At 40.6% G+C, this 23,918-nt stretch overlaps 2 protein-coding genes across 3 annotated transcripts in view; one reads left to right on the top strand and one right to left on the bottom strand.

Annotated features, from left to right (window-relative positions):
- foxp2 (forkhead box P2) overlaps window positions 1-2,608 on the bottom strand; it is a 100,331-nt gene extending 97,723 nt beyond the window's left edge. For both annotated transcript variants that reach the window (XM_085375359.1, XM_085375358.1), the window contains exon 1: window positions 2,220-2,608. The gene's annotated coding sequence lies outside the window, so the exon portion shown is untranslated. The remainder of the gene's footprint in view (window positions 1-2,219) is intronic.
- Window positions 2,609-6,112: 3,504 nt separating this feature from the next.
- On the top strand, window positions 6,113-12,552 carry ppp1r3aa (protein phosphatase 1, regulatory subunit 3Aa). The gene is made up of 4 exons (XM_085376267.1): window positions 6,113-6,978; window positions 7,823-7,881; window positions 7,977-8,074; window positions 8,740-12,552. The coding sequence occupies exons 1-4, from the start codon at window positions 6,206-6,208 to the stop codon at window positions 11,893-11,895; spliced, it is 4,086 nt and encodes a 1,361-aa protein (XP_085232393.1). The 5' UTR covers window positions 6,113-6,205; the 3' UTR covers window positions 11,896-12,552.
- Window positions 12,553-23,918: the final 11,366 nt, after the last annotated feature.

Raw genomic sequence — 23,918 nt, forward strand, 5'->3', positions numbered from 1 at the left:
CGAAAAAAAAGAAAAAAGAAAAGAAAAGCACCAACACCTCAAGGGTTGAGTGAACAGTCTGCTTCATTACAGTGGTACTGGGGGATGGGTGATGGTGCGATTCAAACACTAATCCAAAAATGAGTGTTTCATTATCTAAAGAGCCAAAAACAACACTGATGTGATCTGTGTATAAAAGCCACTTTCTTCTAATCAAACCCCCCCACCCCCTTTTTTTATTTTGCACAGTGCACAATAAAAAACTGTGGAAACTGTGCAAGTTTCCACAGGAGTATTAGAATAAAAAATAATAATAAACACAAAGGATTTTTCTACTTGAGTTCAGCTAGAAGCAACAATTCTCATATCTGAGACAAAATCATGCATCAACCAGCGTTCATTGAGCTGAAAGCCGAATCTTAATTTTGATAAATGATTGAAACATATGACAGGGTATACACATTAATCCTGTGGAGGACATTCATTTTCCTATTACCATAATGTAGAGCACGACCACCCAATGATGAATGCTGCAATCAAAAAATGGACGCAGAGTGGGGAGAGCCGGGGTAATAAGTGCGCTGCTCCCAACAACGGTCAGTCTTGAAGGGAGACTAATGGCAGGTCTCTCTGCATCTCTCCCACTGCCTTAAGTGGGTAAGGGAAGGAGAAGAATGCATCCTGTTTTACAAAATCCAGTGGCCTCACTTACCAAATGCAAGGACACCTAAACAACAAGTAAACAAGAGTCTGTTTTAAACACACTTTGAGAAATAATTACAGGGGCATTTCAACAAAGGTTGATTGTGCGCTGTCGCTGACATATTTCACAAGGGGCATTTATTGCCGCCTGGCCTTTGAAGAGTGAGAGCTGCTGAGTGAGGGGGGGAACTGGCCCACACCTGCATAACTGAGGAGGGAACACCTGTGCACCCTGCGGCTTGAACAAGTAAGGTCGATCCAGCTAATCCAGGGGTGAAAGCTGATCAGAGGACAGGCCTGAAGAGTTCTGCAGCTCCCAGTGCCTTGTTAGCCTTTCTTTACCAAAAGAGAGGGGAAAAAAAAGTTACATCTATTGATTTTTGGGCCACACTTGATTGCAAGACAGGAGGGACAGGGAGTGTGAAATAGAGGAGGCCAGCAGAAGATTTTTTTAGGAGCTTGTAATGTTTAGAGAAATTAGTCTGAATTGGAGGTTTATCATGATGAAAAGCAATACACTACCAACACCCCTGTCTGTTTCTGGACAACGAAAAAAGATGGAATATAAAAATGGAGCATGCAACTACGGTAAGCTGATTAATCGTAGATATTGATAACGCAGACAGCAGTCATGCAGGTAAAGGATCATTAAATCTAAATGCACCTTTTGAGCTTAAGAAGCTGTGACAGTGGTATTTAAAGAAAAATATAACTGAGCACTAGTGGAACATGGTTTTAAAACCACCAGTCATATGTGATATCATTATATGGCTAGAACACTAAAGGATTGCACTGAAAAAGAATTAAACTGACTTCATATCTTACACACAGAAGCTGCAATAAGATGCAAATCAAATCACAGTTTCCTTCTTTTTTTACTAATTACTACAACGTAGTAGGTAGCTGCATAAAAAATAAATTCAGCTGGAAAATAAAACAGCTTCCAATTAAATTCATGTAGATACTTGTCCTTTATGTAGTTTTTTGTTTATTTTTCTCTAGTGAAGACTATATATATATATATATATATATATATATATATATATATATATATATATATATATATATATATATATATATACCAAAAAAAGAAACAAAAGAATTGAGCTGGTTGGTTTCGGAGCAAACTTTTTAAATTAATTTTTAAATATTTAATTTATCACATAACGGTGAATAAAAATCGGTAAATAGCCTAATTCTGTTAGACATGTGGAATAAATGTGTTAGAAAATTAACAACTTGTTTTATATCGTCGCACTTAAAAAAAAAAAATCAGCGTTCAGCTTTCAGAGCAGGCAAAGACTGGACAGTGCTCTCAAAAGGTCCTAACAGTTTTTTTAAGCGAATACCGAGCTAAGGGAAATCTGTCAAAGCAGCTCGCTAACTCCGAGCGCAACGTGTAAATAATAACCCAACAAAAAGCAAAAACTTGACAACCAGCGGTTCACTTCCTAATTCAAATGCAGTGGACAGAGAGGTTTAGAAAAAATAGTCAAAGGTTTTCGGAGACTAATACGCTCCTGCGCAGGAAAACTTACCACGAGAAACGGCAGGTATATTTCCCTAAAGTCAAAGTGGACACGCCAGGTGAGAAACCGTCGTCCTCTACACTTGCAGCCGTCTTCGCACGTGACTGTCCAAGTTCACCATAACGCAGAGAAAATGAACAACAAGCTGCAGAGTAAATAAAAAAAAGCTCAAATATTCCTCCGCTGGGCACCGCTGTCGGAGACAGACACACACACACACACTCTCTCTCCTGCGGTCTCCCGTCAACGCCGCTGTTATTACTAATGCAACAGAGAGAAAAGCAATATACTGAGTCCTGTTTGAATGACGCGCAATGCGAGGAAGAAGAAGCGGCTTGTTTTTTTTTTTTCTTTCTTTCTTTCGTTACGATTCAAACACACATCAGGCAGCAACCCGGCAAGCAAGTAGTATATTTGGGACTAGAACCCCCCCAGGGGAGGCACTTGCTTGTTCGCGGAGGTGTGTTTGTTATTTTTGGGCGTACTGCGACCCCGTGTGACGTCAGGGCCACCTGCTCTGTAAACAAAAAAAAAGTATTTTTAAAAGTTTGCTCCCCCCCCTTTTTTCACTCTTCGCTAACGTTTAACTATTAAGTATTTTAGCGGGGAGAGCTGCTGCCCGTGTGAGGAAGCGTTCACCATAGTTAGATATTATTGTTGGGGATTGAACCGGTAACCTTCCACTAATGGGACGATCCCGCCAACCAAAAAGCAACATTTCTTGTTTTTGATAAACTTGACTTTATATGCTAAAACTCGCAAAGAAGTAGTGCGAAACCATCCGCTATTAAACTGAAGAAAAGAATCAATATATGCCTTTAATGTTCCTGCAATATTTCATCAAGAGGATCTGCTTTTATGTAGCAGCTTCCTCCGGCATACATCAATCGTGACTGTTTCCCTTTTGAATCTTTTTAAGGAATAGGTCATTTTGTGTGTTTTCTCCTCTCAAATTTTGCGTAATTAACCGACTTTCATAAAACTGCACGACAGGATTTTTTTTAAACAAATAATAATGCAAATGAAAGCATCGATGGAAACAAATATACCTTAAAATCTTCAGCAGCTTTCGAGCCAGAGTTTAAACTGCACCTCTCTCATCAGCGGTGACATTTTTAAAGCTGGCGTTTTTACGTGCACGTCATTAAATTGTAGGTTTGCAGATAGAAATATTCGCGGTTGTCTACAAGTGTTTACACTGAGAGGATGATTGGAAACCAGTGCGTGAAAAACATAATATCCTAAACGCCATCATCATTATGAGTGTTATTAAAATTGTGCTTTAGTGTAAACACGTTTAAGGTTAAACTCTGTATACAGAAAATCACTGTTGAATAAATACTTTACAAAAGAAAAACATACGACAACATGTACAGATTCTTGACTGGAGGATTTTATTATTACTTATTCTGTCATACCTTTACAACGTAATTTAGTGTATTTATTCATCTAATAGTAGATCCGAAGCCAGTCAAACACTGAGCACAACCCTGAGCAGTAGTTAAAATGATTTGCTTTCTTCTATCTCGTCTTTCCTCTTCTTTCTTTCTTTTTTTCTTTCTATCCCCCCCCTCCCCCTTTTTTCTTCAAACGCTACGATGTTCATAGCTTAGAAATAAATATTCAGAATAATATCAAGTGGGAAAGGAAAAGGAGTAAGAGCTAAGTGTTTTGCTTAAGAAGGGCGATTAGTGCATTTAAAGATTATATATCTGGTGTTATTTATGTTAAAAATAATTGAGAGAAACACGGTTGTAGGTGATGTGTACATGTTGCTGTGTAGTGTGGCCATGTGAATTTAATATACAAAAAAAGATCTATTGTTATTACCATTATTATTGTTATTACTGACTAAATACGTAAATATTTTTTAAAAATACATTATTTTTTAGTTATTATTATTCTTATCAGCATTATCCTGAAAGCTGTTTCCTGTTGGCGTGTATGCACGGAATACCCATATTATATTCTGAAATCATCTGAAAAAATACAGTATTAGACACTTATCTGTCTGATGTAATATAAACTGGGATTGTTCCAGTAATTGTGTGGTATACGCACACAGTCTTTTCTACCGTTTTGTGCTTTTGTTTGTGTTAAAAATCTTTATTGCAACTAAATATTCCGTGAAACGTGAATTAGAGGAAGCAGCATCTGCAAAATGATGAGGACATGAAGGGAAAAGCAGTCTCGTGGAATTGTGACGGTGGTATGCCGCCACCTACTGGTCATTCTTTAAAACAGAAAACAACTTTCTGATGAAGGTAACTGGCACAGGAAGTCTTAGGTACACAGAAGAAATATTAATATTACCTTTTCCTTCTGTAATGATCTTGTTTGTGGACAAGGCTAACTGTACGCCTGGAACTCATTATCACACTAAGGGAGACTACAGTGGAAATAACTTGTGCTGACATGAATTTTACTATGATCACATAGTGCCATCTACTGATAAAACTTAGTCACACAATTCGTCTTGCATTTAGACATTTTTTTTTTAGCATTCCTGCTACTGACTGTATGCATTTAATGTTATGTATTTTATATGATTGCACTTAGCTGTAGCAAATTAACACTTGTCACATGTCTGCCTTTTCATACGCTGCAAATGATGCAACTTAATCACTAAAACTGCAGTTGAAAAGTCCAAGGAGAGCATTTTTGCCTTTAGTATGAAGAACAAAGGGTCCTTTGGGGGAAAAGAAAACCCACTCACACACTTGTAAAAGATTATACAACAAGCACCAATGTCTATTTACAAGATATACAAGATCTGGGGGTATACTTATCCAGCATATCAAGGATTAGTTGAATTAAACTTCCTATCTGAGATCACTTTGTGCAAAATCATGTCAGTATGCACACGCACACAGCCAAAGAAAGAGTCCAATCTCATAATAATGTTCTGTTTTGTTGTCCAAGATGCAGTGAAAATTAAGTCTGCTTTAATGTCGATGATACAAGAGAGTCCCTGGCCTTCCAAGAACAGCAACAGAACTAATACTAATTTGATACATTATTGATGACAGTGTGGACATGCTTTCATTTCCTTGTCCACGTGGAGGTGACTAGTCAGCTGCAGCTCCCCTGCAGTGGGTAGGATGATACTTTTCTTTCTAGGGGACATTTCAGCAGGGGACACACTTGGTAACACAAGGAATTTAGGTGTGGCAATTCAGTTTCAGTTTCAGACCAACTTACTGTAGCTTCCTATGGTACTTCAGTTGATCAGTGTCAGTAAATACTTTGAAGCGGCAGCACTAATAGTTACTTTGTCTGGAAAATGCATTTTACATTTTATTGCTTTTAACACTGGTGAGATTCCTGAACAAAAACTAAAGCATCTCAGAGCTGTTCTCATATGTGCGCCTTATGCTAACAATCAGTCCTTAGGTTGATCGATCACTCTCCATTTGTGCTGTTTCAAAGGATGACTTTTCATCAAACTTTAGTCTGTTGAGCTTTAGATTTATACCCAGAGGCCTGATCACCATTAAGTAAAACTAGACAACTGCTTTTACAGTGTAGCCAAGAATGCAGAGATACTGTATCAGGTGTGGATTGTCGAAAAGCAGGTAGAAATTTTGCTATGTGAAACTTTTAAGACTGTGTTGCTGCAAAGCAAGTAAATGTAAAATAAAATAAAAAACTTCAAAGTAGCTTCAAGTATGTCCTTTTTCTGCACTAATTTTCCATTGTAGAGCTCTGTAAATGCTTTGCTTTCATGTAGTTATGATGTTACTAACAAACATATTATGAGAGCGTAACCGCGAGGATAACAGGCCAGCCTTGGTCTAGTTATATGTGTCCTATTAATAGGCCTGGCTCAGGCTCACGAGCTTCGCTGTAACCGAACTCCATCTGTCAAGTCACGTCCTCTCCCTGCTCTCCCCTCTACACTATCACTGTAGCCGGGCGAGGGTCACTCTGGTCTGTGCCACCCTCCTAGTGGACAGACGGCAGGACAGGCAGACAGCTCAAGACCATCGCGTATTATGGAGACTCTGTGCGTTCAACCCTCGCGACAGGACGGGCTGATGATGGAGGAGGAACAAGGGAAAAGTGGAAAACAGGATGAGGGGGGAATGAAGGCCTCTTCTCTCACGGGCTCCACCACAGATGAGGAGACAGATGACGACTCGGAACCAGAACCCTCACCAGTTATTCGCAGGAAGGTGTCTTTCGCAGATGCATTTGGCCTCAACCTGGTCTCTGTCAAGGAGTTTGACAGTGCTGAAGCGGCAGAACTAGAAGTCAGTCGGGCTGCTGAGCAGGAGGCACTTCATTCATTAGAGGAGCTCTATATGTGCTGTCTGTTTACAGTCCCGTCATCCCCGGAGGAGCTGGAACAGAGGCTGCAGGCACAGATGGTCGAGCTGGAGAGCATTGAACTCCTCCCAGGGACCACCATCCTTCGAGGCATCGTCAGGGTGGTCAACCTCTGCTACAGTAAGTCTGTTTTTGCCCGGATCACTTTCGACCGCTGGAACAGCTGCTTTGACCTCCCGGCAGACTATGTGCCCGGGTCCAGTGATAGAAAAACAGACAGGTTTGCCTTCAAGTATACTTTGGTGCCTCCGTTTGAGAGAGAAGGGACTAGATTGGAGTTCTGTCTCTGTTATGAATCATCAGCGCGCACATTCTGGGCTAACAACAAAGGACTTAACTACGTGATGTTCTGCCACCAAAAGGGACAGATAAAGGAGCACGGGCCTCACATGCAAGAGGAGAGCTACAAGAGCAAGAGGAGCTGTCTCAAAGCTAACAGGTGTGAAAGTCGGAGTTTTTTTAAACATGCCTTTCTGCAGGAGGAAGTCACTTGTATGTCAACCAAAGCCTTCTGTGAAACTTTTTTGTGCACTATAGCGAGAACGGCCCTGTAGCTACAATTACTGTGGAAGGAAGTTTGAAATTCGGCACAGTGCAAGTGCACTTACACTGTGCTGCTCTTCTCATTAAGAGAAGTCATTGAAAGCAATATGCTCCACTAACTGGGCCATTGTGTGTTTACAGTGAGGTGTTATGTAACCATCCAGTGGCCTGTAGAACACACATTGCCCATTTATGGCCAGATGTATGCGCCGGTTTCCATGACGTCTCCACTGTAGCAAGATATGCTCATTTTATCCTCTTTGACCCCATCTGCAAAATTCTTTTTTTATGCCTGAAGAATTATAGCTCCCCTTTATGTGCATGCTCTGGCTTTGAGCTGCTGCAGCACAAGGGCCAGATAATGCAGCAGACAAACATATTTCAAAGGCCTCTGGCGCAGATACACACTGTCTGGACGTGCATAATAGGCATTTTGTATACTGTGTAGCATAATTATACAGCACGGCCAGTTGTTGTTTAAGGCGTGTCTTTAATAAAAGATTGAAACCTGTTTTCTATTATACCATTTGACTTGAACCCCAGTGCTCGAGGTGTTTATGGGGACTTTAAGCTTCGCGAAATTATGAAACACAACATCTGGAGGACAGAGAGCAACAATACCCCTTTTACTACAAAAAGATCTGATGAATACTATACATAATGGATTGTTAAATTAATTATCTGGTACTGTCTGGAAAACATCTTATGTCACGCTAGCCATATCTTATTTTGAACAACAGGAATGGAAACACAGTGGAGAAGACCCGGGATAATGCTAACACAGCAACAGTTGCTACAGGTGTGTACTTAGTGTTTATATATGCATGCATGTGTGCATATATGTTTTAATGTGCAACAAAACTTTCACCCTTGCCTTTTTTTGGTCTTCTGCAGAACTAGAAGCAACACAGAGAGCAGAAAAGGCCCACAGGCAGACACTGGACAGCAAAGATGTCCAGTTATTACTTCACAGTGATGACCACAGAAATGTGGTGAGGCTCTTTTTATATTATTTTACCCTACCCAAATGATAATGAAAAACATTTATTGATAATGAAGTAATGTGCTAGGCCAGAGGCTGCAGTTTGAGGTTCAGCAGTTCCCACCATGCTTTTAAGAGAGGTTGAAAAACAGAGAAAAAGGAGTGGCAGTGTGGGTCATAGGGATTTACAGAGATAACGCCAGAAGGGGTAATGTTTGGGGTGTCTTCAGTGTTTTAGGAAATTAGAAAACACCAGCATCGCCAAAAAGTAAACTCCCCTAGCCATAAAATGTATGTTGTGTCATCATAAAAACGCAGTTCTAGTTTGTCTCCAAGGTACAAATGATAGCTGAGGAAGTGGTGCATGTTATACTGCACATTGAGTCCCAGAAGGGTACATGAAGTTAGCTAACCTGATACTTGGGAACACATCTGAAATCCTTCACATTCAGTCCATTAATAATACATGGAGCATGCTTGTAAACATGTGGGAAAATTGATGAGTCAAACAAGAATAGGTCTGAAGTTGCTAGATTATTGAAATGCATTGCATCTTGGATATATAAAAATACTCAAAGGAAAGGCACATTTTTAATCACCAGCCAAATATCAGGGTTTCGCCAGCACAGTGACTTAACAAAGCTCACTGCTTTGACTTTTGGCCTTTTTTGACAGGTGGAGAGCGTAAAAAGCAGACGCAAAGCAGCACGTTTGGCACGTGTGCAGGACTACCTCTCCCAAAGAACGCATCAAGAATCCAAGAATCTTGCATGTGACTCAGCCAGTGGCCAGAAAGACTCTCAGTCTATGCCGGCTCCTTGGGGTGACTCTGCCAGCATGCTCTATAAATACCAAAAGGCGCAACCGAACGAGTGCCCGCAAGTCCTCACCTACCATCAGATTCCTCTCCTTACACTGGACTGGAGCAATGACAAACCCCAGCAGTGGGAGACGGCTGACGCAGATGACATCTGGAGCGGAAGAGCTAAAACGATCTTGTCAAAAGAAGAAAACGCACCTTCTGCTGATGACATGTGGGAGACCTTTCTTCCTGGGACAGATGATACTGACAATAAAAAAGCCTCTGTGTGTGATGCGTGGCAGGCCTTTCTTAATGGGCCCGACCATTCTAACGTTCCAGAGTCAGAATGGCTGCAGACAGCAGCATCAGTGTCTCCTTCAAACGACAAAGGGCTCCAACCCCAATATTCAGCATTTCGAGAATTTCAACTGGGTGCCGATATTCCTGCCGCCGCACAGGCACACTGCTTAGATGCACATCAGCCTCTGTCAGACACATGGGGAGAACTGCTTGCTAATGTTGCCTTGAACACCGAAGACCACCAGCCAGCAGAGGCATGTGTCACCAGCCCAAGAGATGACAACGCAGCAACACAAGACGCATCCCAAAGGTCAGAGACGAGCTCTGTAACAGACACTCCACAGAAACTTTGCCTCGAGGGGGCACCGCGGTCCGAGGACTCTATTGACAGTTCAACCGAGTGTCACAAGCATGTGGTCCGGGAGCCAGAAAGAGAAGGAATAATAGGAGGAGCAAAAGAAGTAGAAGAGGAGCCCATCACATCACACATGGCTGACTTAATAACAAGCTCAGGGGAGTCGGAGACAACAGACATGACAGCAATGCCAGGGTTTCAGAATGCCAGTGCTGTTGATAGTATCTCACAGGGAGCAAGGCTGGATGAGGGTCTTTCTTCCACCGGGGAAGGAGAGGTTACAGGTACTACACACAATGGTGTAGATGACATGCTGGCATTTAGGGAGACAATCAGACAAGGGACAAAGGATGGGGCGAGGTATGTTTCTTCCACATCCAGAAAAGGAGTGGAGGAGGAAGACATCATGATGAACTATACGGAAAATAAAGCATCTACAGAGGAGGAGATATTTAGGCCACACAGAACAGAAGAGAGTGAAACCTCCCCAAGGTATGCAGATGAAATGCAGTGTGAGCAATTTGGGCCAAACAGAAATGGCGGAAATCAGCAGGAGAGTGATAGAAATGAAACAGGCCCTCAACATCTACACGATGGTGGATTTGATTCAAAGCAGGAAAACAAAATCGTGGCAGCTGAATTGAATGAAGGCGTTCCATTGAACACCAAATGCGTGACAGCACTCGAAGAGACAGAGCAGGAAACTTACTTTTCAACAACAGGTGAGGAAACAAAGGGACTAATAAGTACAGCAGAGGAAAGGTTCCAGGCGTTAGATGATCAAGCATGGCAACATAATGATACAGCTTTAGATGTGAGTGCATCAATAATTTTGGATGTGCACGACAAACAGTCACAGTCAGACCAAAGAGGCAAGGAGCCAAAAGTTGAGATGAAGCAGGAATCACAAATGGAACAAAGTGGAGTGAAATTGAAAGAAGGTGAGCACGGATTAAACTTCAACAAGACAGAGGTGGGAAAAAGCTTTAGTTGCAACGGAATAATAGCAAATCCATCAGAGCAGACGAGACCAACAGAGAAATCAAATGAAGTCAACCAGGCTTTCCAAAGTGGCTGCAATACATTCAGACCTCCAGCAAATAAATGCAACCCAAAGGGACTGGAAGTGGTTGAAGTGGGATGGACCGATTCACAGGAAGACACGGAGGGTCAAAATGAGAACATATGCGGTGAAACGAGCCAAGAGGAAATCGAAGTAAAAGAGAATGTCGCAAAGAAAGACACTTCAGCGGAACACCAATCTGAGACGTTACAAAGACTAGAAGGAGATACGAGTCAGGAAGACAGAGATGAGATGATGAGCATTCGGGAGCTGAAAATGGAAGCAGGGAGGGAGTTAATGGGTAATGTGGAGGGCCCTCAGGGGGAGAGGAAGAATGCACCGGCAGAATTGAAAGAAGAAGAAGAGTTGTCAGCAGAAGTTGAGAGCTCTCTGCGTGTTGAATATAAAAAGCTGTCACATGGAACAAAAGAACCTATTATGGGAGAAAATACTGCATCACTTGAGGTGATAGAGGTGGGATTGGAGGAGATCTTCATAAAAAGATTTGTAGAAGATTTGGTCAGGGGGATTTGGGAAGAGGTCTTTGGCAGAGAAGTGCAGGCATCAAATAGACACACTGATATTGTTGATGGAATGGGGTGCATGCTGAGAGATACTACACAAGGCTGCCATGTTCTTTTTGAAAAAGACCTCAATGACACTTTTGATTCAGGGGTATTTTCCTTGACGGAATTACCAACAGATCCAAACTCAAGTTTCTGTCAAGGGCTGGAGCAAGCTGTACCCACTAAAGGCCATGAACGCTCTGTGGTAGAAGGAAGTAAGTTACTTGACATAGCAGAACAAGCTCACGTTGTCTCTGAATCACATGCAGATTTGATTTTGAGTGCTAATCCCAGTCACAATCTCACCACCACCTCAGATGCGCATAGTCTGCAATCATTGCCTGAAACAACTCCAGCTCTGGCAGAAGCTCCGATGGATCTGGAAAGCCACACTCGCATAAAAGAAAGATCGGCTGCTCATTGTGAGACAGGCAGACAAATAGAAGGCTGTGTAGTTGCCCATGGAGAGATTTTTAATAAATCAGCCCACCCATCTCACAAACATCCATCATCTTCCTCAGAGAAATTAAAAGAGGCCGATGGTCTTGTGTGGTGCAGTATATTATATATCCTCAGTCACGTCACCAGACTTCTAATCTATGCCCTCTTAATTAGTGGATTCTTTGTCATTGTTTTCCTCTATGATTTCCCATCAGTCTTAGCTCTCTACATATTTTCATTATCATGGTGGTTTTATAAGTGGAAGAGACAACACGTGATGACAGACAAGGAGATGGTGGGATAGCCTAAGATTTAAGAAAAAGCAAGAGTGGTGAAGAGTGCTACATCAGCACACTACTGTAAACTGTAATGTCCACTACCATGTACAGTGCTATTAGTGTGTGTGTGAGTGTGTGTGCGTGTTTGTACACTTGGCTGATTTTCCCATCTATTAAGTTACTTAATAGACTGATTCTGAAACTTTTTGGGGTTGACGAACCATTAAACCTGAACACAATATACTACGTACCTGTCTTTGGACTCGCGTGCATTTTTTGGTTAATTTAAATACAGTCTAATGGTAAAAAAAATGGTTTAAGTTACAATAAGACTCACTAAACAAACAGAATTTGGTGCAGAAATATGTTTTTGTTGTTGCATGTTTTGTAACGCTATAAATCTGTCTTGCAACTCCAAGTAGTCGATCTAATTTGAGTTCCCATTAGGGCGTCATTCTGTGGTTAAAAAAAAAGACAGAATAAAGGAATACAATAAACTTCAAACTGAACTGAACGTTGTTAAAATCATAGGAATTTTCACCCTTTGTTGAATGTTTTAGTCCACAGAAATGTTTAAGTGTATGACGTGTGTATGTTTGCTGTGTTTTATGGGCCCAATACCACTTTATTATGTAACAAATGGAACAAATTTCCTTGATTTTCTTCAATAAAAGAAATTCATGTGACAAAAAAAATACAACAAAGAAACCCCCATTGTTTTTTAAATTGACACAGCAAGATTTCTTTTGCCCTGGACATTTTCATATTTCACAACTGATGAACTTTGCATGATGCATGTTTTATGACACTACAGCTTTGTGGTTTGTTCACTACCGGTGTTGGTCAAGTTACTTGAAAAAAGTAATCAGTAACTAATTACTGATTACGTACCCCAAAAAAGTAATCACGTTACTTTACTGATTACTTATTTTCAAAAGTAATTAATTACTTAGCTACTTTTTAAAAACAGGATTTACAACCTGAATAGGTAATAAAGCAATAGATCTTTCAGCCCAATTCTGCGTTTTCTGCATAATCCATCATACAAAATGTAATCAAATGGAAACGTCTCTCTTTAAAACTTGTTTTATACGTTTTAATCTTTTAACTTTATGCATCAAGCAAAAATTTTATTATATGCAACATGCACATAAAATATTTTTTTTTGTTTGTGTTTACACTCACTCTTTCAAATAGATGCAAGTAAAACACAGCAGAAAATAAATAAAATCAAAGACTAGCTGTCCTGTTGCTCTATTTTCACCTGTAAAGCAGGAGTGAGGTAGGCGGAGGTTTGCCCTGGTGCAGGTGTGCCGCAGTGGTCAGTTGAAGAATCTCTGTGAATTTCCCATTACGTCGTAGCGCACTCGGTGCTTGCTTGGAAGTTTAGGGGGGTTTTTTGTTGTAAAAAGAAGTTTTCTTCCCACGCAGTGAACAGCGGACACTAATGTTTTTGTCACTTTTTACGGAATCAAACTCAAAGTAAGGTCAGTACTTCCACGCTTTAAACGCTGCACGCTCATACTCTCTCCCGCACTCGATATATTATCCATTGTTGATCTGCACACAGCTATTGCCATGAATGTTGCACTCGCTTACGTCATTGTCATGAGATTCTCGCAAAAAACCCATGGTTTTAGTAACGCAGTAACGCAGCGAAAGTAACGATAATCTAATTACCGTTTTTGCAATAGTAATCCCTTACTTTAATCGTTACTTGAAAAAAGTAATCGAATTAAAGTAACGCGTTACTGCCCATCTCTGTTCACTACTTCCTAGACTTTGATTGTACAAGGTTGTTATACTTACTGTAATTATTCATTGAGACAATGAACTAAAGTAAGTCTTTAGAGTACTCAGATTATATTTTTATTGTACTATGTTTTGCAATTCAAGTAATTTGTTAGTTGCACAGCCCTAGGGACCAGTCAGTGACCCTCTGGAAAACTCCGGTCGCTATGGAAAAGTGTGTACTCTGTGAAAGGTTGGCAAGTGGGTGCTGGGAGTTGGTTGCTGTGGTCAGGTGAAATCAGTTTTTAAAAAAGTTACTGCTATGGACAGAGAGGTTTTTGTTTCCCTTATTTAACTTAGCAACAGCGATCAACTTCCACTATCATCTTTCCAACCAATTGGTGAATATATTTTTTTTTTCCTAGTAACCACATGTTCCCAGGGGGTTTCTGACCTGCCTCTAGGCCTGCGAGACTGATTCCTAAGCAGGAATGTGAGCTATTTTTAAAATGTGAGCACATTTGTCATTTGCTTTGGTTGTGACACAAGATGAAAAATGGAAAATATCCAAAGCAAATGCAGTGTTTCTGTCTTGCTTGTGTCAGTGTCCATCTTAAGGTAATTGAGGAAAGAAGCTAACGAGCTCAGCTTCATATTTTAAAGTAGCAAGTAGCTAAGCAAACCTTAGCTGGCTAGGCCAGCTAACTTAAAAGCGAGCTCCACAGAAGCTAGCTTTTAGCTAAGCTGTTACCCAGGAGAAGCTTGTTGCTGGTAATGTTGTGGAAGAGATGATCCTGTCATTAATTTACTTAAAACAGCGTCACAATGATATAGTCAGAGGTAAACTGACAGCAGGCTACACAGATACTGGACAGTATAACCAACATGCAAAAGCTAAGTGCAAAGAAACATTTGGTTTTTTAACCTAAAGTTAGCAGGTTTTTTGTTATTGGATTTACATGTTGGTATAAAGATTACTGCGTCTTTTTGGAGATTGCAGGTTTAGGGATATTCATTTGGAATAATGACAGTATCTCAAAGAAATTAAAGAAAAATAATATCAAACATTCAAATAAGTCCTGTTGTTTCATTTTTCCCCCCCAGAATAATCACATTTTAATGATCAGATTAGTTCACTCTAAACCTTTGTACATGCTGACATGGATTTTTAAATTATGCTGCTTGGACAAAATGCAATGAATACAATAACTCCATCTGCTAATACACAAATGAACAGATTGTCAAGGTAGGTGGTGATGGAGAGAGGACCCAAAGGCAGGAAATGGAGGCAGACTGAATGAAGGAATAAAAAGGGCCTTCATTGGCTGATACAAACACAACATAAAGCCCAAAAGTGAACCAAGAAGGAATAAGAAATACTGGAACACAAAGAGTATAAAGATGACTATATCTACAAACATGGCTGATTGGTGAATCAACAACAGAAGGAACAGAACAGAAGGAAGGAAAAAAAAGAGTAATGTCTCTGCACAACTGTAATCCCATATTCCATTTGTGCCTATGGCTTGTGCGGAGGACAAAAAAAAATATCCCTGTATACATGTTCCAACCCTACAGAAGGGTTAGGAAGATTGTTTTGATGATTACATGATCCCAAAGAAAAATGAATTCATGCATATTTCAGGCATGTATCTTGCAACACAATGTATTTCATAGCTAACATTTATTTTGGCACCATATTGACTATGGTGCTTGGGTGCCTGTGAGGCTCTTGTGTGACTCAATATTTTATCTGTTAGTGTACCACAAGCAGAGAGTTTCTCACTGTGTGACAATGTGTGCAATAAAGTGGCAGCTTGAGTGACACTGCACTCCAGTAGAAGTCACTTGATCCTGTCTGGGGTATGTTGACCTTTTGTAAGCTGGCTCCAATCCTATGCTGGCACCTTTAGAAAACTGGCCCAAAGCCAGTGTTTTCAGAGCAGAGGACTACTTTTTCTGTAAGGCCCTGTACCGATGAGACGCAGTGCAAATTTGGCACAAAGACTGTGGTGTGCACTGACAAAAAGTAGCAGTGACGGGAAGAATCTGAGAAACAAGGACAGAATCTTGATTATCTGGGGTTACCCAGAGGTGTAAGGCTGCTTGTTATTTTCCTGACTAGCTCGTATGCCAACGTGTAAGGATTATAAATTAATCAGTGCTGCACCAGGCGGAGGGATAAGGCTGCACATTTACAGATCTAGATAGCAGTGAGAGGTGCAGAAGCTGTTAGAAACCACAACAAATTGTATTTCCTTTTCAGCCCGCTCCCCTTCAAGATTTACAGAAAAATCTGCAACAAATGACAACAGAGTTTTAGTACTTATGGCATATTTAGCATTGAGATAGCTTAACCTTCACACACTACATAAATTACACATATTTCTTTTTCTTGTTTGAAATGAAGGAATGTTTAAAAGGAACCAAATGATTTGAACTAGGTTCACATCAGGCTACTGGGTGTCACAGATGTAGCACTGATAACTGACTCTCTGGAACACACCCAGCACCTTGTGATACAAGACTAAAATGAGAGCCTGTCATCAGATGTTAATGCTCTCGTCACTCCTCCTCTCACATTGCAGTGTGGATTGTGTGTTAGCATTTGTAACTATGGGTATGTGGTTATATGGGGATATGGTGGCTATCCTGTGAGAGATACCCTCTATCCTATATAAGCCACCAAATACTTAAAAAAGGCATCAACTGTTTACTTGTACTGTTGAATTGTGTTACCTTAGTGAGACCATGTTGTCTGTGTATTGACAAAGAGAAACTGATGAAGGAAATGGTATATAAGCCTTTAAAATGTGTCCGTGTCCTGTATTGTTGTACAGAATGTCAGTACTTCTGCTAAGGCTGATTAATCAGTTCATCTCGTAGTATAGTCTTACACATAAATGTCCACCAGCAGCTTTCAATAAAAAAAATAAATGCAAATTTGTGCAAAAAAAAAAAAAAGTCATGCAATGACACATTTCTTCCAGCAGATGTAAGTGTGGCTCCATTTTTTAAAGAATCCACTATAATTGAGGATTGGAAACCAAAATTATGGTTAAAGGTTTTAGTAGTACACACACACACACACACACACACACACACACACACACACACACACACACACACACACATATATATTTTTTTTAGATTTGTGCAGTCACTTTATTTGAAATGTGTGACAAAATCTATAAAAATCGTCAACTGAGCACGATGAATAGAGGCAGTCGATTCAGTGACAAATGCAACAGTCCTGTGGCAAAAAAAATCAGTGCACACTGAAGTGCACTGGCTGGGACAAGAGGGTGCATGAGGACAGGATATGTGAGTGGAAGAGAGCGCAAAATGCGGCGGGGCCGTGTTGCGCGGCCTAAGGGGACCAGAGGCACTCTGCTGACAGATTGGAGACCTGACAGACTGCATAGTCCACACTCTTCCCGGTCGTGGAACCGCTTTCTATTCAACCCTCTCTGCTCCGCCTTCCTCTGCAGTTGGCTTCCTGGGCTTTGCTCCCTCAACCAGCATCATCGGTCTGCGACCCTATACCAACCAACTCCGTCTCAGCTCTTTCTCCCCCCCCCCCCTCCACCCCGCATCTAGGCCTTCCTCCTCCGCCATGCTTAGTGACTCGACATTCCCAGATGTCCGCTGGCTCTTGCATCACTGAGACAACAAGGCTTTCTGCTGTTGCCACTTGGCATTTGAAAAGTTGTACATGGGTGAGTGGGACACTATCACCCACTGTGTGGGTGTAATGTACAGGGTTCTTCTAAGAACAAAGCAATGACGTACTATCATAAGAGTGCATATTTTATGTGCTTCATGCCAGACTGTAGATAGGATGTAAAACTGATAGATGGCAGTTAATACACTTGTGCTTCTTCCACATTTCATAAATGTGGTGAATGACTCAAATAAAGTTGTATTCCAAAATGCGCATTCCACTTTAGAGTACTCACCACACAGTGTATCTTATACTTAGTACTCATTACACAGCTCCTACATCCTCTGCTTTCATTTGCAGCATTACCGTGATGACAGAGTTGTTTGTCATCTTTAGCGTTGAGATTTTTTTCATCGGTACAACGAGGAGGTGTGAGAAACAAATGAGGAAGATGAGCAGAAGAGGAGGAGGAGGAGGTGGAGATATATCACTCATACGGTATGCTGTATTAATGTGAGACTATTTGATTTAGGCAAAAACTGTGCAACAGCAAGAGGAGGATGACAAGGAAGAGAAGATAATGTGATATCAAACCCCATGTAACACTTCTCATAACAAGATTTCAAAGTCTATCCCGCTGGGGGGAGATAACGGTTGATAGTGAGTACTTCATGAGATCCTGGATAGTAGGAGTGGAAAACAAATAATCTTGTTAAACAGGTTGCATTTACCCTAAAAAAACTAAAATAACACAATTTACTTTAAAATTGCACAAAGCATATGCACAATGATTTCATAGGTTGGGGATTTGTTTTTAGCACAGAGTGAATCACAATAAGCTGTTTTCTGTGCTGTCCTGTGACTCAGCCAGCTAATACAAGGAGACATGCCATTTTTGAGAGAGTCTCCCCTCTGCATCCCTGTATAAACCCAAAAGAAAAGCCACAGTGGTTCTTTGTTCTTTGCGAGCGAGCAAGCAATCAAGCAAGCAAGCATCTAAGCCTTTGTTTGGCAATAATTTCCAAGGTTAGAAACCCACTTTGCTTTTCTCCATAGCAAAGAGATATAAAGGAAAATGCAGTGGGAAATTCAAAACATTCATCTAGTACAGGGGTCGGCAACCCTGGGCACGCATGTCACAGTTGGCACGCGAAGGGTTAACTGATGTCACGACCATAGCTGGACTGGCCATAGATGGTGATTTTTCGTTTTTATGGGCCGATGATTTTATTTTTTTTATTTTTTTTGGTAACGGTATAAACAATGAAAGGTGGTGAATTGGCCAGATGCTGGCAGATGTGTAAAAAAAAACTCAGTTGTTTGGTGGTGGCTATAGCGGAGCTGCCACAAGAGGCCAGGTGGATGAGGGAAAGGGGAGGCAGGAGGAGGAGAGACCCGAGGCGGCCGCCGGTCCGAGTGTCAGGTGAACTGAACTTCAGGTAAGAAGTTATGACCTGCAGTCTATCTGGGTCAGATATAAACCAAATTTAGGGGTAGTTTATTTTTGTTGGGCTGAGTTTTTACAGTCAGTTACAATAACTCATACTGCGTAGTAGCTAGCATGACGGAGTTTCTATACAGCTGGGTGGATGCTATGATTTTACTGATAGTGAACTTTATTTTATTCATAAGGTTAGTTAGTAGAGTTGCCAACCGTGCCGTAAAAAACGGAATCGTACAGAGAAAATATTACGCGTTTCGTATTGAGCCGAGAAGGAATACAGTTTGTCCCGTAATTCGGCTAGGATGAAAAAAGACACAAAGCTGGAGTTAATCTGCGTCTTTACGCTGTCAGCTGCCTCTTCTTCTCTTATTCAATCATGAAACTGATCAATGATCAGCTGATCGGTATTTCTGACGCAAGGGGCGTTTGTTTATCGCCCACTTTGCGCCAGAAAGAGGAAACCAGCGGATGTCGCACTAAACAACAGCAGCACGTTTAAGCTTGATCAGCTGTTGTTAGAATTTATTTAATATTACCTTCTAGTATCAACTGATGTTTGCTGGCACCACAGCTGTAAAGGCTGCTGGTCATGATGTCGGTTTGTATATCTGGTGAGAGGGAAACATGCAGATGAAACCAGGAGATGTCCTTACTGAATCATCAGAGCTGAACAGGTGATGGAGAAACAGGTTTACATTTTAGGTGACATGAATGAGTTGAAGGGAAGTTATGAACTGTTTCTGAGAGACAAATAACACCAGGATACTTTTCTATGTAGCTGACAGCTGGTAACTGTGCAGGGGCGGGTCTAGCAAAGTTTTGCCAGGGGGCCAGGTAGGGCATTAACAGGGAAAGGGGGGCACAAAGAAATACTTTTCTTTCTTATTCTCATTTAAAATGTTTAATAAATAATTATCTGATTCTTACAACCAAAGTTTTTATCTGATGTACAACGTATAGAAATCATACATATACCAACAAGACAGTGTACATCACTGTCACAACAGCGTTTGTTTTCATTCAAAGGCTTTATGGCTTTTCCTTTAATACCTGGTGGGCCGGTCTCTAGTCAAAATGCCCAGGCCAATTTTTTGTCCTAGTCCAGCCCTGGGCACGACACGCAGTGAATTAATCTGAGAAGGTGCATTAAAAAATAAATGGCGGTGCACATCGCAAATTAGCTTGCATAGACACACTAGTTGTCAGTTTTTTCAGGCGATGTTGAAATTTCCACATTCTGACACTTCAAATGGTTCAGGAGCTGTCCACTCAGCACAGCAACTGTTAATATAGAGCGTTATTAAATTTATTGCTAATGCAATTATATGGCACATTGACTTCTGAGGAAATTTTAGATGGCACTCGTCATCAAAAAGGTTGCCTACCCCTGATCTAGTACATGCAGATACAGCCACGATCCCTTACTGCTTCTATATTTGTTTATTATTCCTGCATGCACCTGTTACTCGTGACTCACATCGTAGTCTTTTCTTGATATCAGAGTACTACATCTAAAAGACAACTGCATATGGCCAGTCCTTGACTTAACATAGGATGAGCACATGGTTACTAATTTAAGTGATTATTTCCCAGAAAGTCAAATCAAATCAAATCACTTTTATTGTCACATCACATGTGCCGGTACATTGGTACAGCACATGTGAGTGAAATTCTTGTGTGCGAGCTTCACAAGCAACAGAGTTGTGCAAAATACAATAATGTAAACAAGCAAAATACAAGAATGGCTACATCTGAAACTATTAACCCTTGGGGGTCCCTAAAAAAGACATCCACTTTGGTCCCTAATGGACATAAATGTCCATTCCCCAAAAAGTGCAATAAAAATATTATATATTAATATTTTTTTCCACTTTAAATTGGTCAGTCTTTTAAAACTACTTCTCCCTGAAATATTCATATAAAGTTTTAATTATATTTTCGTTGTTTTAACCCTTTAAATCCCAGTTTTACTTCATGAGCGCCCTGTTTTTTTAGCCCCCAAAAACAAAAAAACTCAATATTTTAAAAAAATAACATTTGAAGTAATATTTGATTGTTATTATAATTAGGCCTTTAGATGGACTAAAGATTGGCACCAAGAGTCATTTCGATCGCCTTTTATTTTTTTTCCAGGAGCGCATTTCATAAAATGCACACTATCGACCACGCCCAAAAAGTGCAATAAAAATATTAAATATTAATTTTTTTTTCACTTTAAATTGGTCAGTCTTTTAAAACTACTTCTCCCTGAAATATTCATATAAAGTTTTAATTATATTTTCGTTGTTTTAACCCTTTAAATTACAAAAAAACTAAAAAAAAAACTAAAAAACGAAATATTTTCCCAAAAAAACATTTGAAGTAATATTTGATTGTTATTATAATTAGGCCTTTAGATGGACTAAAGATTGGCACCAAGAGTCATTTCGATCGCCTTTTTTTTTTTTTTCCAGAACCAGAAAATGGTCTCCAGGCGGCAAATGCTGCTCGTCGAGGCCGAAATGAGTGCATTCTCCCGGGTTAACTCGCGACGATGATCGGGGCATGTTGCGTCGGACTCCTTTTTCCAGCGCACACTTCCGGTACCACGTGACAACAAATACGTCATTTACTGTTGACTAAAAAAAAAAATGCACCCTCTCATGGTCCTAGGGACCAAAAAATGGTCCGCACGATCAGCGGGCGAATCCGCTGCTGCACGCCGGAAAAGAGGCGTCATTTCCGGCAGGTCTGTCCAAGCAGCCCGCTGTTTTCCAGCAGAGGTCAAATGTGAAGCAAGGGCGCCACCCGGTGGACAAATAAAAAAATTACAACTCTAAGGCCTGTAGTCCAAAACGAAACCTAAGCTGGAGACCTGACGCTCCCTTTGGCCGTAATTTTTCTGGCGTGAAAAATAGCGTTTATAATGGGTTTCAATGTGGACATTTTTGTCCAAAGGGCCTAAGGTGGATGGATTGCTGTAACTTAGCCATTTTAGGCTGATTTAATGAATTGACACCACAATTAAAAAAAATAAGTAAAAAAAACATTCTTTGACAAATTTGGCTTTAATCCACTCAACACAGTGAAGATGGTTTAAAACTAAAAATGAAAAAGACAATAAATGTCCTTAAGTCCCATAAATATATGTACAATATATAATAGTATATGCATTTCTGGATGTGTATACTAAATATTTTTCTACGTGTGTGTGTGTGTGTGTGTGTGTGTGTGTGTGTGTGTGTGTGTGTGTGTGTACACATATTTTACAAATTAAATAGAGTAAACAATAAATAAAATATATAAAATAAAATATACAGAGTGAGACATGTGCAAAACAGTGGCGTTACTGTACAGTATGGAGTGCATAATGTTAAAGTTCCAGTAGTGAAGCTGAGGTGTCTATGACGTGTTCAGCAGTCTGATGGCCTGATGGAAAAAGCTGTCTCTCAGTCTGCTGGTACGGGACCGGATGCTGCAGAACCTCCTTCCTGATGGAAGTAGTCTGAACAGTTTATGGCTGGGGTGACTGGAGTCCTTGATGATCATATCAGTGTAACAATAAAATCAGCCTATTGGTTGTGGCAACTTGGGGGTTATATTCAATCAATCAATCAGTCAATCAATCAATCAATCATTCAAGGCTTTATTCGCCACATGCAGGTTACAGTGGAATGGGACCCCCCACCCCTCCGACCTTACACACACAACACAGACATCACATGGGGATACAGGTCGGAGATCGGTAGCGTTACAGAAAAACACTGAAATATACACTACAATGGGAAAGTACAAGAGGAAAAAAAAAGACCTCTACTCATGCTGGGCTCCTATGGGAGGACAGCATGAGAACAGGAAACAAAGAAACTCCTCTGCACAAAAAGCACATAAATGTCCACAGCACAACATTATGGAACACGTGACAAGCCATATTGGTATATTGAGTTTGCAAAGTTTGCAAAGTACAGTAATTCAGAGTTGATGTATGGTTGTTTCCTTTGGGTTTCTTCTTAGGCTGGTCAAAATGCCACCTAGGATGTAAAACCATTGCATGTCTAAGTAGTAGAACATCTTCCTTTATTCCCAATTTAAAAAACAAAAAAACAAAAACAGCCCATAAAGCATAAAACTAGTTCTTGTCATTTAAAAAAAAAATTCAACAAATGTAAGACTTACAAAAAAAAATCCCACAGTGAACAACAACTTGAATGTTCATCCCAGCATTCCCTTTTTCCTGACACTTGATTGATGAGCAGCACCCTGTCAATCCAGTTCCTGCTAAAGACGCCTTTTCCCCAGCTGATGGCTGAGGATGATTAGAGAACAAGCCACCAATGGGAACCCCAGTAGCAGCCCTCCAGGTGTCTTAGGCCTTGCCTTCTTCCTTCGATTTTGACTTGTGGGGTGAATCTTTGTAACCCATACAAAATAAGTGGTCAACACTGTTGCCAGCATTCATGCTTGCGAGTAGTGCATTATGTGTTAATTATCGTGTGGTTATCTCACAGTGTTTTGTATGTGGTGGAAGCCACAATAACAACATAGATATGCTAGTAATTTTTCCCCCCTCCTGCGCCCCTACTTGTTGTTGAGTGGTTGTTATTTTGTGTTCACTTTGGGCTTCAAAGAACTAAAAGGCCTTGATAAAGCCCTGATTATACACTGTTGTTGGACACAGATGGCTGACAACATGACAGCAGGAGAGTCATTCCTGTGACACCTCTTTGAAATCCACCACTTGAGGCACATGTGCAGTTGATATGAAAAACTATACAGAATATGAAATAAATAACTTTAAAGAATCTGAGATATACAGCTATACAGAAATGGGAACTATGCAAGTTGTAAACAGTTGTAGGATTAAAGATTATCGAATGTACAGAATGATTATTTACACAGAGCTATACAGTAGTGCAGTTAAGATAAGTGAGGGTGTAGATAGTTTCTACAGAGGCTATATAAAGTGCTAGTGGTTGTGAGTGGTGGTTCAGTCCATGTTATTATTGTGTGTTTGAGGGTACAGTTGTCCATTGTGGGTGTGTGTATGTTCAGTCCATGAGTTTAACGTGGGTCAGATGTCAGGAGGCAGAGTTCAGGAGTCTGACAGCTGTGGGGAAGAAGCTGTTCCGGTACCTGGTGGTCTTAGTCCGGAGGCTCCTGTAGCGCCTCCCAGAGGGCAGGAGGGTGAAGAGTCCATGTGATGGGTGACTGGGGTCTTTGATGATTTTCCC

Source organism: Diplotaxodon limnothrissa, linkage group LG17 (genome assembly GCF_057381915.1).
Source record: "Diplotaxodon limnothrissa isolate DT_005_m linkage group LG17, D_limnothrissa_male_GT1.1, whole genome shotgun sequence".
NCBI lineage: Eukaryota > Metazoa > Chordata > Actinopteri > Cichliformes > Cichlidae > Diplotaxodon > Diplotaxodon limnothrissa.

Bases quoted from the DNA above. Each gene is read 5' to 3' on its own strand.
- ppp1r3aa (XM_085376267.1), top strand. From the start codon at position 6,206: ATGGAGACTCTGTGCGTTCAACCCTCGCGACAGGACGGGCTGATGATG. The intron at 7,882-7,976 runs GTGTGTACTTAG...GGTCTTCTGCAG, and splicing joins CACAGCAACAGTTGCTACAG to AACTAGAAGCAACACAGAGA. The intron at 8,075-8,739 runs GTGAGGCTCTTT...CTTTTTTGACAG, and splicing joins GTGATGACCACAGAAATGTG to GTGGAGAGCGTAAAAAGCAG.